This window comes from Syngnathoides biaculeatus, chromosome 19, assembly GCF_019802595.1.
Source record: "Syngnathoides biaculeatus isolate LvHL_M chromosome 19, ASM1980259v1, whole genome shotgun sequence".
Classification (NCBI taxonomy): domain Eukaryota; kingdom Metazoa; phylum Chordata; class Actinopteri; order Syngnathiformes; family Syngnathidae; genus Syngnathoides; species Syngnathoides biaculeatus.
Genome location: NC_084658.1, coordinates 15,969,397 through 15,983,868, shown reverse-complemented (window position 1 = coordinate 15,983,868; position 14,472 = coordinate 15,969,397). Strand labels below are relative to the sequence as shown.

Genomic DNA, 14,472 nt, shown 5'->3' with positions numbered 1-14,472 from the left:
CCGGTATGTGCGGCTTCATAGTCTGTATTTTTTGCGACGTGTGCGCCCGTGTTGATTGCGAAAGAACGAGTTCCGTGCAAAAAAAAAAAAAAAAAAAAAAAAAGGAAAATCTAATCATCAAACCTCACGCTTTCTGACTCTCTACGGCAAACGGCACCATCAATCGCGCCCGCGCTTGGCCATTGATTCGCGCGGGCAAGTCTAATCATCGGGAAAATCCCGAGGATGTGATAAAAAGGTGACTTTGCAGAAGGGGGGATGTCATCTTTATGTTGAGCACCGCATGCAGTTACTGTTTAAATCCGCCTGCTGCTGACATAACTCAATTTGTTTATTATCCAATAACAACAAAACCCTTGAGATTGTCCTTGGCCTGATCCAGTGCAAGATTTGCCTGACGAATACCTGACAATGGCTCAATTATCTTCCATCCGTCCATAAAACCGTCCTACATGCCGCTTGTCCTCGATCACGGTCACGGGTGAGCTGGGGCCCGTCCCGGCCCGGCCAGCCAATCGCAGGGCACGTAAAAATGAAATGGGGAAAAAAAAAAAACACCTCCACTGTGAGACAGATGCACGCACCACGAGGCCCTGTCACCCTCTTTACCAAAGGAAAGTTGTTGTCAAAAGCAACATAAATGAAAAAGCGTCGCTACTCGACATTCAGCGGTGCCTGGAAAGCGAGAGATAAAGAAAAAAGAAGGAAAAAAAAAAAAAAGATGCGACAAGCGTTTATCAATCTTACATTAGGCAAATCTCGGCTGTCCCCCCAAAAAATTAAAAAGAAAAACACCCACGCAGCTGCTCTCCTCCTCTGTGGGCTCCGTCTGCTTTCAGACAACTTCAAATCAATTTCAAGCTCCAATGAGATATGTATGTAAAACCGTAGCGCCGGCGCTTCAATATTTAGCGCTGCAAAAGAGGGCCCTTCTGCTTTCAAGCTGCGAGCGCGCGCGACAAATTCTACAGCCATTGTACTTTTTTTTTTTTTTTTTGTCTCCTCTCTTCTGCGCGAGACGAGCAGCTTTTGTTTGCCGCCTCGGCTTCATATTGACAGTTGGATAAAAAGCGACGAAAACAGCAACAAGTTGCTGCTTCTACCCCCCCCCCCCCAACTCTTTTCTTTCCTAGTTGAAGTCCCGCATCACAGCTTCACAGAAAGTAAACACATCAGTCATTGTGCAAACACTGCAGCTCGTTTGCACTTAAGGACGTCATCCCGAAGCGGCGTTGTCTTTTCGAGACCACCGACGGGCCCCCCCCGCCCCCTCGCTCGCTCGCTGGCCGGGCGGGGCCGACCCCACCGGGCAGTATAATAGTCGTTAAGATACCGTACAAACAAAGAAGAGTTTCAAAGCTGCTGTGAGCGACTCGGTAAACGGATACATTCCAGTGAGTATTGCTGCATTGTCTGTCTACATGTGTTTGTGCACCATTTGTGTCCATTGCCAAATTCCTCAACTCGGAGTGTTTTGAAAAACGGTTTATCTCCGGTCTTGGGAAAATTCAATATTTCAAGACGCCCCTGTATGGTGTCCTTCGGTGTTGTACTAGAAACATCAAACTGTGAGCTACAAATACCATTTGTGTTTTAACATAATTGGCAAATGACGATTACATTTATATTCATATTACCAACAAGCAGTTATATTCCACGAGCCTAATAACACGGCACGCCTGACTTACATGACATAACCGCTCATTAATATGCATGATGAGTATTTTACTGTACTCCCCGACTCCTCATTACTTTAAAATGTGACAGCCACGAGAACATTGCACGCAAAGTACACATTAAGCAATAAACATCCGACGTGCCTATGAATAAGTTACTCTTCCGACGCTGCAATCCATTTTGCGTGACCGCGTGGCGGCCGCGACGCCATCGCCGTGGCGACCACATGCCGCCCGGGCTCGGCAAAGAGGCGGCGTCAAACACCATTTATCATTTAGGTGGGGCGGTGGGGGGGTTTAAACGACCAGAACGTGGTGAAAATGCAACGCGTGCCACACGAGAGGCCTGCCGGAATGTCGTGGCGAGCGAGAGAGCAGGGCCATGAATAAGACAACAAATAAAATACTGACGCACCCACAGCCGCATGCGTCGGCGTTGCCTGGGGGGGGGGGGGGTGGGGTGACAACAGAACTGGGCTGGGGACTTGTACACTTGAATTATTGAAATGTTCTGTGATGCCTCTCGTAGCGCCGGCGTGGGTCCAAAGTGAGGAGCGGGGCGTGGGGCGGGGGCTGAATCAACAGGGGGGTGGGCAGGATTAAGGATGGCCTTGATGGGTGCCGTCGCATGCGGTGGCCATCGACACGTTGTGATAAACCACCCCATCCCCCCTCTCCCGCCCCTTCGCTGACTTTTTACATTAAATGTTTAAGAGGGAGGCTCTCAGAAGAGGAGCTTCAAAGCTCGCAAAAGGGGGCAGTTGGAGGCAAGACGCGCTGAGGCTGCATCGCTTCTCTTCACTGACTTTGACTCGAGTCAAAGAACAAGTCGCGCAACAGAAAGAAACTTGGAACAAAACAAACAAGGAAAAAAATAGTTGCGATCAGCACAGCCTTTTAATCAGGAGATCGAGAACGGGCTCAATTCTAAGGGAGAGGAATACAAACAAGTTGAGGTACTTTGCATTCGAACGGCGTACGTATCGGCTATTGATGGCATGGCGTGTCGCAATCATGATCGGGGATGACCAAGTTCATGGAGTGATTGTAAAAAAAAAAAAAAAAAAAAAAGTTTCTTCTTCCTGGCTATTAACACTCTCAAAGTTAGTCAGAGTTTTGTACATATGGAACATTTGTGAAGCTTTGAGATGAACGCCTCGTATGAGTATTTATTAAATCATCAACATGAAGCCGATGAATTAGTTGAGCAAGTCCACTGATTGGACTTTTCTTCAGCAAGCTCCTCTTTCAGTCTGATGCAAATTATTTGAATGAGCCACGTTGAGAAAACGTACGACTGTGGATGTGTTCAAAACAAACGTTAATTATTCATTCATTCATTCATGATTTCAGGAGCACATTTCTCCATGACGTGGGCTGAACAATGACTTGTACAACTTTCAGGCCGTGGCCTGTGGAAGATCCCGAAGGAGAGGAGGTGATGTCGGGCTCCGAATGAATGCCTGTCAGCCGGCGGCGAGCCTCGTAGCTGGCCAGCGTTTCCCCTTTTCGCCGCTCATTATGACAGCCGGTCGCGGCACGCTTGACAAAAATCGCCAATCAATACGTCTAAATTCTTGCATGTGAAACAGCAGGCGTACGCTGGCTTCTCACACAAACGCAGAAAAAGTGGTGTGAGTTTCAAGGTCAAAAACCGCACAGCGCGGCGTTCTCTGATGACTCACCGATGGCACTTCCTCGGCCTTGCTGGGGGGTGCGCACCTCCGGGCCTTAACAGGGCCGAGATGGCATCCGGCAGGACTGTACTGTCACTGCAAGTCACGGCGGAGCCATTCCAGATGTGACTCGGGTCGGCGCCGGCTGCCTTAAGTGACTCCCGTGCCGCTCTTTCTGCCTGAACTGTCTCAGCTGAGGCGGCGCGGGTCCAAATAATGAGGAGCCGGCTGCCTCCTCGGACGCGCGTACGCGAGCCCGGATCTCACCGTAGGCGGCCTCGGACCGGCGCGCGGGCTTTTCTCTTGTTGCGGTTATTAACTATGCCAGCCTTTAAATAATACAACGGTATCACTGTGGTGTCATATCACTCTGTCACTTCGGCTCCCCAACTTCAACTAAAGGCCCGTACGGCCAGGCTCATACCGATTCTGAGCATTTGCTGACTTGACGACTGGATCAACGAGATGATGGGTTCAAAGGTAGTTTTTATTTGAACCGCACAGTTAAATTGGACTTGGATTTAAACTTAAATTTTGCTCAATAGTGCAAGCAGTAATGGATTGGAAATCAAACTTGCGTGGGTGACGACATAAAAGTTTCGAGACGGACAAAAAGAGAAATCATTGAGCAACGTAGGGAGAAATGTGGCTAAAATTCAGATTTGTGATTTCAATCGCTTTTTGGCTCCTTCACTTACAGGAAGAAGCAAACAAACATTGGCATTATACAAAGGTTTTGCTTTCTTCACACTCTGACATCTTAACCCTCTCCTCTCCTGTTCTCTTAAACACACGTTTTGTATTCAATTTATAGTAAATGAGATAATAATGGTTTTTCTACCCCAAAAAGATTAACCTTAACATTAACTGTTGCTTTGGACAACTACAGCCGGCCGCACATTTTTTTTTTTTTTTTTTAACAATACGCATTGTTGTCAAATGAGTCCAATGTCTTTTTAAAAAAAGAAAATTAACCACCAGTCACACATACGTTAACGCAGGTTAACATGTGGCCGCAACACGCTTCTGTGTACGGGGGCTGAAGCTATCCCAGCGGTTTATTTTCTTTTTCCTGATCCAGCAACAAAGTATTTGTATGCGTCCAGACTTTTCTACGCTTTCAAACTCTTTCGTGTAAATCTCGACGACTCACTCACCAGATAAGTGTGTCGATCCAGTTGTCCAAGACAAGCGGAAGCGGGTTAACAGTCCAATTTCTTATCGTTGAAAACAATGACTTCGGCATTAAACGTGGGTCCTCTATGCCGAGTATCTCTCGTTTTTCCATGTACCAACGTTTATCATCACCTTCTAAATGTTTACCGGTATCGGACAAAACTCTGGGCGTCGTGCTACAAGACATTTTCGCGTCGGCTACAACCGACTTAGCAGTGAGAAATGCTTTGCTCGACCGGCAGTATGGCCAGTCACGTGACTTTAATGACGTGGGTGCACGAGTTCTATTGTTTGGGTTTTTTTTTGTTGTTGTTTTTTTTTTTTTTTTTAAATTGAGCGACAAAAAGTTGGCAACATTGTCAAAGAAGAACCAGATTTCCAAGGGGGATCAATAAAAAGAAGGAGAATATATTTGTACTTTTCTAGTTGTATCCAACTCATTTCCGAAATGCACAAACATCGTAAGGGCCGTGTTGTTCGGTGGGCCGAAATTTTACAACTTTGCGAGCTTGTGCAACATCCCGACCGTGACGCTTATCAGTCCAGATGTAGTGGACCCGCCTTTGCGACGTGCGCCTTACCTGCAAGAGGCAGCGCTCCTTGAAGACGTAGCCAATCAGCTTGTCCAGGTGCATGAGGCACTGGTGGTAGCGGATGTGATGGGTGAGGACGGGCAGCATCATGGCGTGCTGTGGGAGCACAAAGAGAATTCTCAAGGAGGCGCCAAAGGAGGCGGGGGAACCTGAGTGGGGATCGTGTCCGATATGAAAGAGGAGTGACGGGAGCGGAGCGTGTTGGAGGGGAATGTGTGATGAAGAGATTGTCAGAAGCAAAGGCTGAGAGCTGATGGCAGGCGCAAATCAATCAGACACTCATCATTTATTAAGCGCAGCTAGGCAACACATAGATGAAATAATCACAAACCCGAGGGCGGCAGCGTGGGAGGGAATGACGGACAGGAGGGAAAATTCACTTTGGGCCACGGAGGTGGAATCGAAGCCCGCTCCACTGTGTTGACACGCTTACCTTTCACACAAACACCGACAGCGAGAACAGGGGCGGCGGGGAAAGCAGACGGTGGTCGGCCACGAGGCGCCTTCATTAACGGCGGTTCCCTGCAAGTCGGCCACGAGATGGCAAGGGCGGTTTTCACAACATTAACCCCGAGCCCGCACACGAGAGAGGAGGCGAGCGGCCGTGTTTTAATTAGCGCTACTGGGCAAGGCGACACCGGTGGCCCGGCGGCGCCGAGAGGTGCTGACAAGGAAACCCGGGGGGCCGTCGCGGGGTGGCCGCGCAGTTGACTCGCTTCTCTGACGTCGTTAAGGAGCTTATTAACAAAGTCGCGACGGGCTGCCGAACTTGTCTGATGGCCGCGTCCGTGTAGCTCATCAGTCATCCCGGTCCTGCTAATCTGCAAAATTGAATGGCGGCAAGTGGACGTTCCGCCTTTAATGCAAAAGGCTTCTTGAACTCCTGAATTGTAGGTGTGGCGTCCTTCAACAAAACCTTTTCACCCTCACGTCACGCACTTGCAAAGGCAAAAGCGCCACTAGCGAACAGAACATTTGTATTACTTGTAAGATGACTGAAAAGTAAGAAATGGCGCAACTTCACAATAGCTCGGTTGACCACCGAGGGACCGGCTACTTCATGGATTTTCCTGTGACTGAGATTATTACATCAGACGTGCTCTTTTGATGCTGAAACTGATGGTTTACTGTGAACCTGAATTACTCAAAGACAACCCTACAAAAGCACTTGTAGCCACAAACTCGTAGGTGGTCTCCTTCGCTCAAGCCATCACACTGAAAGAAGCTCCAGACTCCGCAGAACGCCACCCTCTGAGTCACCACCGGCTGCCTGGCCCTGGCTAACAAGGACCATCTGCATTGTGAGACCAAAATCCTACCAGTCAAGCAACACAACGAACTAAACACCCGGCAGTAACTGCTACGCTACCCGCGCCATAAGGTATCAAACAAACCACCTCAACTGCGCTTACTTCGCCACCACGTCCGTAAATACCGTCAAGACATCGACGAAGACATCCCCGCCGACACGGTGTTCGACGAACAAGCCTACCGAGACGGGCTACGTGGGCTCCATCGAACCGCGGTTGAATACGCGGTGGCTGGCTACAAACCAGTAGTCATCCTTGGTGGCTACCCAATTCCCGAGGTGGACAAAACCGAAAATCGATCTTCCGCAGGGCACAAGATCCAAACTGTCCCAACTCCACTCTGGACAAAGCCGCATGCTCAATGACTAGATGCCTCTAATCAACAATACTATCGCCCGAAATGCAGACAAAGCATTGCACATGTTCAACTGCGCAGCGGCTCGCACTACGCTGACCGTAATGGATCCGTGGAAACTCCCGAAGGAAGTGCCTGCCTTCCTGGAACTACACGCCGACTGGACAATGCGATTGCTTGGCTACAACAACAACAACCCGCAGACTGTTTGGTTCCCAGTAGGTCCATTTAGATGCGGAATAATTGACGTTTTGTTGGAGAAAGAAAATCATCATTTTCGGGTCTTCAGCAGTTCCTTGGTGGGTGTGTCCCCTCAGTGTGGTCACACGAGGGCTGTCGCTGATGTACGAGCATTATTTTTGCACTTCCACAGGTCGCTCACCCGTCTGGCGGCAAGATGCCTCGTTAGTGGCCGCTTTTCCCGTGGAACGAGTATCTTTGTCAGATGTCATGACTCTTGTTGACTTCTCCTCTGTACCGAGAGAGCTGTTGTAATTTTTCACTTCCAATCGCAACGGTTTCCCACAACGTTGCTCTCTCCCATTTGCGGATCCAACACATTGCTGTTCTTTCTTTTTTTTTTTTTTTTTTTAATCCTGTGTACAAAGTCTCACACACACACACACACAAAGTGCCACAGGATGCAGGCAGGCAGATGGCCACCCTTGCCTCTAATGCCACACATTTAGTTCATATTTGTCTGTGCTTTTGGCTGTAATTGAATTTACAGCGGGTGTTTTGAAGGTGTTTACGAGGCGCGTATACATCACTGATCGGCGGATTCGGATGTCGGCAAGCTGGTATCAGGGGGGGAAAAAAAAAACAATCTGTGTACGTACACAGCGACCACATTGGCACACATCTGATACGCATGTTTGCTTTAAATGCATATTTGGTATGTACATGACTCATACTCGAATCGTGCCACTTGAGCAGAAAAAAAAAATCTCATGTCACTTACACCATGCAGTGTAAATCCAGAGAGAAATACAGTTCTGCTTTTAGTTGACTCACACGTACAGCTCAATAAAAGATTACAATGCAAGAGAAAAACGTAAATAGGCGGACGCTTGTGAGTCAAGCGTTGAATAAGTGCCTGCGATTCTTTGCCTCCCTTTTCAGCAAACTAAACAAGCTTCCTTTTCCTTCGTGTTTGAGCGGGTGCAAGATGGCCTTGGCATGGACGGACGCCATGAAGGACGCAGCAGCCGGAGAACAACAGCAGTGAATCACGGCGAATATTCCCCATCTCCGCCTCCGACATGAAGGCCAGTCCTTGGAAGCACCTTTCATGTGAAACAACCTTGGTGGTGTCGAGCCGTGTCAATCACAAGCGGGCCCGTTTTACTCCAAATTGCTTTTTTTTTTTTTTTTTTTTTTTTAAAGAAAGAAAGAAAAAGTTTGGGCTCGAGATCTGCCGCTATCTCTCGGCAGCGCGACGCACGGTGCGGCGTGTAGCGCCTGAAATTATTCATGAACCAATTAGTCGCAGCAGTCCAGCTTGAAGCAAATATAATTGGGTGGCAATTATGGATCGGATCCTCTTTGCTAGACCTTGCTGCAAGAGAGGTCTGGCTTATGAGACGAGAACTTTTCTGTCATGCCTCTCCAAACGTGAGCAGCGGCTGTAGGCGATGCAGGCGCACTCGCAGAAGACCGCGTGCCACCCGGATGCCAATTATTTCATTACAGTTGACGGGCAGCACAATTGGGGCACAAAAGCAACGCCGCTGCGGATCGTCAAAAATGAAAGCAGACGACTCGGTGGTATTTCACATGCAAATTCCTCGTGTCGTTTCGAGCACTTGCAGACCCGTTCCGGGTCTCGGAGACCGCTATGAGTAATCCCTTTCCGACCATTATGAATCGTGTGTGATGTATGATCAAACTAACGCTGAGCGCAGTTTCGTCGCGTTCTCAATAATGAAGCCAGAAGAGGGTGCCATACATTTCAGCTTTTGGCCCCGAAAAGGCCGCGCGCAACGTAAATGAAGCCATTTTGGGCAAATGAATAAAGTGTCAGCAGCCTTTCCCCTCTGCAAATGGCGGTGGTTCAGTCTACTCTAATTTGTTGACTTTTCTCTATTTATTTGCTGCTATCTAATAAAAAAAATATGGGGGAAATAAAAACTTTCCTCCATTTCCACATTGCCAGCTAGGCCAAGGGAATAGTTCAGGCCCAGTGATCAAGCGTTTGCCTTGAAGCCATCATATGGAGATGAGCGTCAACGTGAGCGCGAGATGGACTTAAGTGGTCCGGCCAAACGGAGTCAAGTTGTGTACGAGCGAAGTGCCGACGCGCCGGGCACGGCCGGGCCCTAACGAAGGGCCGGGCGCCCTCAGGCTCGCCCGTGCCGCACATATTGAGCGGCGGCGTGACGCAACACGTGGCAACGTCGCGAGCGTCTCCAATGTGGCTGAGCGGTGAACCCGGCGCGCCCCTGTCGTCTTCTCTCACTGCCGCTCAGTCTTGCATTATTTAAAGCGAGTGACGCCAGTCATGACTGAGTTCTTATGCTGCTTCTTTGCAATAATGCATTATTTCCAGATTTTTACCTGATACGGTGCACATTTACGCAAAACACACACTCTTACTTGTGTAAACACTTGCGTGTGTCCCGTGTTACCTGACAGACGTCGGAGCGGATGCCGGTCTTCCAGAATCCCTGGCTGCTGAGCTCCACGGTCACCTCCCGGCGCATGGTGTTCTTCTGACGGATCTTCTGAAGCGCTTCCTGCCAAACAAGCAGCCGGTCAATTATTGATCAATGGCAGCGAAGCCGGCGGGGACAGCACCCATGCTTACACAAACACAAATAGCCCCCCCTTCAATCCCGGGCGGCCTCGCCCCGTTTCATTCCCGCTGCGCTAACAGATGGCGCGCGCCAGATACGTGACGCGTGCAGCGGCGGACCGCCATGGCATCCGCGCTTCTGATTCCGGCTAATTGAGGCCCGGCCGTCGGTCGGCTCGGTCCGTCAGAGGCTTCTGCCCCGAGCGATCCCATGGGAAGGGGGCTGTCAATCTTGTTTTCCCATCGGTGGGCACGTTGCAGTTGTACTCGGCCTCGGGGGGTCAAGTTAGAACAGTGAAACCGCATCAATTTAAAACCCCTCGGTCGGCCAAAAATCAATGCTAGCTGTGTACTTTGGTTTTAAGTTTCATGGTTCGGTTATCATCAGGTAAGAGGAAAAAGTGCAAAAAGAAACAAATATAAAATAACAGTCCCTCCATTCTCTGTACGGCTTGTCCTCATTAGGGTCACAGGTGAGCTATATTTTTTTGTTTTCAACATGTAGCTAGCCGTGATGTCAGCTAGCCTCAAGCTCAGTCGCACTCATTTGTTTACAGACTTGAAATCATAACTGCATAATTTCCCCTCAGTGTGATAATCAGCATGTTTTAGTTCTGAAACATCAAGGAAAAATTATGACACGTCTTCACAGGTTACATAAAATGGTTGCCAAAGTGTGGTTCTTATAGTAGTATCAAATAATCACAGAATTAAATATTCAAACTCTCTGTAGCATTACAATGTCATTAACTTGTTTTTTTTTTTTTTAATCCAGTACAGTACATTTAGTTATATTTAACTTTTGCACTGTATTGTTTTCATCTTCCTATATTTCTGAACGGTACAGTATTCCTGTCACAGTGGCAAGCAATGAAAAACATATTTTATAGGAATAAAAGCACCCCAGTTTTGACACTTAGACCTCATACTTTCCTGCATTTTAATGCGGGTCATTATCGCGGTACTTTGGCTAAAACGTTTCAGAACCACTGGCTCGGAAAAAACGGGACGGACGGATGGCGTGGGCGGTCGGATTCACACCTGGGCGTCGGGACCGCCGTGCCGGCCCACGGGAAGACACACCAGTCATTATATACATATCGCACGTCGGCGTACGTGTGCGCGCGCGTTACATACAGCCGAGACGCAATCATCTCCCGGTGAGCCGCCTCAAATGGGATGCCAGGAATCCTCGCCTCGCAAAAGGAAATAAGAACAACAAAGGCATGAATAAATAATGCAAACCGACTTTGAACTCTGCATCAAAGTGAACACGCTCGCCCACGCCGCCGTCACGGGCACGCGCGCTCGCGATGTGCGCGCCGCAAATGACATGGAAATGTTTGTGCTGCGTGGTCAGAGGCAAGGTCAGAAGTACTAATTAATTATTATATGGCTGGAAGAGAAAGCAGCCATGCAGGTGATATTTAAATAGATCAAAAAAAAAAAAAAAAACCGCAAAATTCCTGACTGTAGATGCCCAATTCAAGTTTATTTTCATCTCTATATCAAGTGACACAAATCCCCCGTGAATGCGTTTGGATTCGCAGAACACGTGAAGCAACACGCGAGCGCACGGAATTAGCGTCAAATCAGTCCGTATGACTTCGTCGGCCGCCGCGACAGGTGAAGATTTTGCGCGTTTAAAGGTGGCTCTTCGTGTCGACGTGCCCTGCGATTGCCTGGCAACCAGTTCAGCACCCCTTGTGAGGATAAGCGGCTCGGAAAATAAGATGGATAAAGATCGACGAGTGCGTATGTCACCAAAACGGCGTACTTGTCTGATGACGAGCTGGCGTCGGCCGGGTTGGTCCCATCTGCGTATTTACAAGGCGTGTGCCAGATATAAAAATATTAGACATTTGGAAGCGGCCCGATTCCATATGGCTTTTTTCTTTTCACGCTTTTCAAAATGCCGACACGACTTCAAGTGTCACTTGACGCAGGCAGTGAGAGATTTGAACTCGCAAACTATCAAAGTGGAGTTCATCAGAAAACCGATTGGCGTCGGACTAATGTGAACTTCTTGTACGGTCAAGAGACTCCCGGGAACGGGGAAAAAAATACAAAGAAAAGCTACTCCAGAAGCCTCCGGAGCACATTGACAGTGCTCACTACGGGCATATTTATTCAAATAAGCAATGAGAGAAAATTAGCAGAAGATAAAAATGTCCACTTCGTATTCATAAGGATGGGAGACACTTTTTAACCTGTTAATCACAAGCATTTGGAATTTGATGGCGACTCAATTCAGGAAAAAAATAGAACAGGACAACAAACATGACATTTATGAATATTAAAGACAGTCATTGATTCATTTGGATGAAGAGTACTGTGAGTTTATAGTGCCAATTTAGAAAAAGGTACTTGTGTCAGTCAGTAGCATACAAAAAAAAATAGTGATAAAGAAATTTGAATGACAAAAATGTTGGAACACTTATCAGGTGAATAGACAGTCACTCCAGTCCTGAAGATGGCAGTAAAGAGCATTAAAAATAGTTCCCAAATGGCCGAAACAAAAGCAGGGGAAGAACAGATGAACATCATCTCTGGTCAACTTTTGAGAATGCGCCAAAGGTTAATGGTTGTCCTCCCAAAACTGTACAGAAACCTGCGAGTTTACTTCTTGCGTAACACGCTGACGCACAGTACATATTGTACATGGAAAATAGCCTCCTTGGGGGAGGTCATGAGTCTTGACAGAGCAGGCCAAGACGCGCCACTTTCTTTCCCGGGTGTGTAATTGCCGCAGTTTGACAGCAGGACATTCAGGCCCCTCTTGGCCGGAAAAGCAACTAATTGAGCCCAACTTCTCGCCGCGTATCGGTTCCGAGTGCGTCAAACGGGATGCGAATGCGCCGCCGAGGTGTGACGAGGAGTCTCTCGGGGGGGGGGCTAAGGAGGACGACGGGGGCAACAGGGCGGAGATGAAGTCCGCGCACATCACCTGCACCAAACAAAGCGCCGCACTGACCTTCGCACTTGTGGCCGCGGCGCCAAACGCGACTCAAAAAAAAAAGAGGCAACAGGGCGCGAGGCACTTAACGGCGCCGCACGCGCTGAATGAAAATGAAGGAGGGGTGTGGGGGGGGGGGTGAACAGCAACAATTAATTGAAAAGAGACGAGCGATATTTACGAGATGCGCTCGAGTACGCCGAGCTCGTCATGTGTAAATGAGACTGAAAATGAGCCGGCGTCATTTAGAAATGGCGACAAAGAGCAAACTACCGTCATTTCTGGACTATAAGCCGCGACTCCCCCCCCCCCCCCCCCAACTCGCTTTCAACCCTGCGGTTTATGCGGCTAATTTGTGCATTACTTCTAACGGCCGCAAGGTGGCACTTGAGGGGAAAAGGCAAGAGTGGGACCGGTGGAATGTATGTGCCGAGGAAGTGACTTTTACCGGTCCGGCCCTGTCGGCGCTTACCAGTATGTTTTGTTTTTAACCGGGCCTCTTAGCACGGCGTTAGCGTTAAGCTCTCTGTGTACCGTAATTTCTTTGTAAATATTTCGTATTTCAATGTGGGCACTTGCGGCTTTTACACGGCAGCGGCCTATGGACGTACCAAATGGTATTTCCTTTACATATGTACTGGGTGAGGCCTATAACCAGGTGCGCTCCGTAGGCCGGGAATTACGGTACTCGATTTGTTCCTTTGTTAAAACCAGCACTGGTGTTACTTATGATGTTAATATCACGTTAAACTCATTTGACAGGATAAGCCTAAAATAAAATAAATGGACTCGAGAATTTTTTTGGGGGGTCCAGGGGTGGAAGCAAGTAGCAGCAAAGACTCAGTAATTTCCACTAACAACCCAGACTAAAATTGGCCGACAGTCTAGATGTATCACTTCATCAAACCTCCTCCCATAGACCAATATTTACTTTACTTTTAAGATAGGGAAATTGTGATATTTTGAGTTTGTGACTATTATGGGTGCTCACTATTATATTTTGGACTTTTTTGGACACTCAGTTCACAATACCATATTAAATTACTACTTAAATTAGGTAGATGGGTAATAAGAAGGTAGGCAGATATTTTATTGATGCCAAAGGGTATTGTATCATCATCGACACAAATACACTGAAAGGTCTTGTCCATCTGTCGTGATTGTGCATTAGTGCCACCTACAGGGCTGGAGAGTATTATCAAACTCATCCACTTGTTTGTCCGAAAACTTTTTTTTTTTTTTTTTTTTTTTTCCCCAAGAGGCCACAGGTAGGTTAGCACACTTGTGTAGTTTTTCCCATTTATGTGGATTGGATTTGTAATTGTTACCTAATCAGTGGTGAATATTTTATTTGCCGGCTTGTTTCAAAATATAACGATGTCAATCTTTATCTGGTCCAATGGAAGCGAGTTTTCGTAGTGATCTGATTATTCTAATTTAACATTTTAACAGGATTTTCCATGTATTTCCATTACAGCCACAGAAAGGATTTTCATCTACGTAAACAAGTTCAGACACTTCTTTCTCCCTACGTCACATCTCATCAGAGTACATTTTCTTGTTATGCTTGCGTAGGGTCTTATTAATTTTTTTTCTGTTGAATGCAGCCTTGATGTAAATGTTAACAACTAACATTTCCCGTGCGTTATCTTGGGGGCGGTGAGCTCACCTCCCTCTGCGTCAGCTTCTGCTTATCGAGTTGCTTAACCTTGGGGCTGTTGGCCAGCAGGTGGCGCAGTTTCACGTAGCTCTTCCACAGCTTTTGGTACCTGGCAACCAGGAAAGAGGAGTGAAAACGGGAGGCTGAAAGGATTCCAACTCCGCCTCGGCAACAACACATCAATATTTCATCTGCTGCCCGGCTGATATTCAACTTAATTGGAGAGTAGCCCGCAGACATGGCTCCATTAGCTGCTTTTGTTTCGGGGCGGCAAAC

The 14,472-nt window shown here is 47.8% G+C and overlaps 1 protein-coding gene across 15 annotated transcripts in view; it reads right to left on the bottom strand.

Moving 5' to 3' along the window:
• The window catches only part of drosha (drosha ribonuclease III), a 179,746-nt gene that overhangs the window by 56,871 nt on the left and 108,403 nt on the right, over window positions 1-14,472 (bottom strand). For all 15 annotated transcript variants that reach the window (XM_061804976.1, XM_061804975.1, XM_061804974.1 and 12 more), the window contains 3 exons: window positions 14,206-14,305; window positions 9,414-9,521; window positions 5,110-5,217 (listed from right to left, as the gene is read on the bottom strand). In XM_061804976.1, the coding sequence (XP_061660960.1) occupies window positions 5,110-5,217; window positions 9,414-9,521; window positions 14,206-14,305 (316 nt within the window). The remainder of the gene's footprint in view (window positions 1-5,109; window positions 5,218-9,413; window positions 9,522-14,205; window positions 14,306-14,472) is intronic.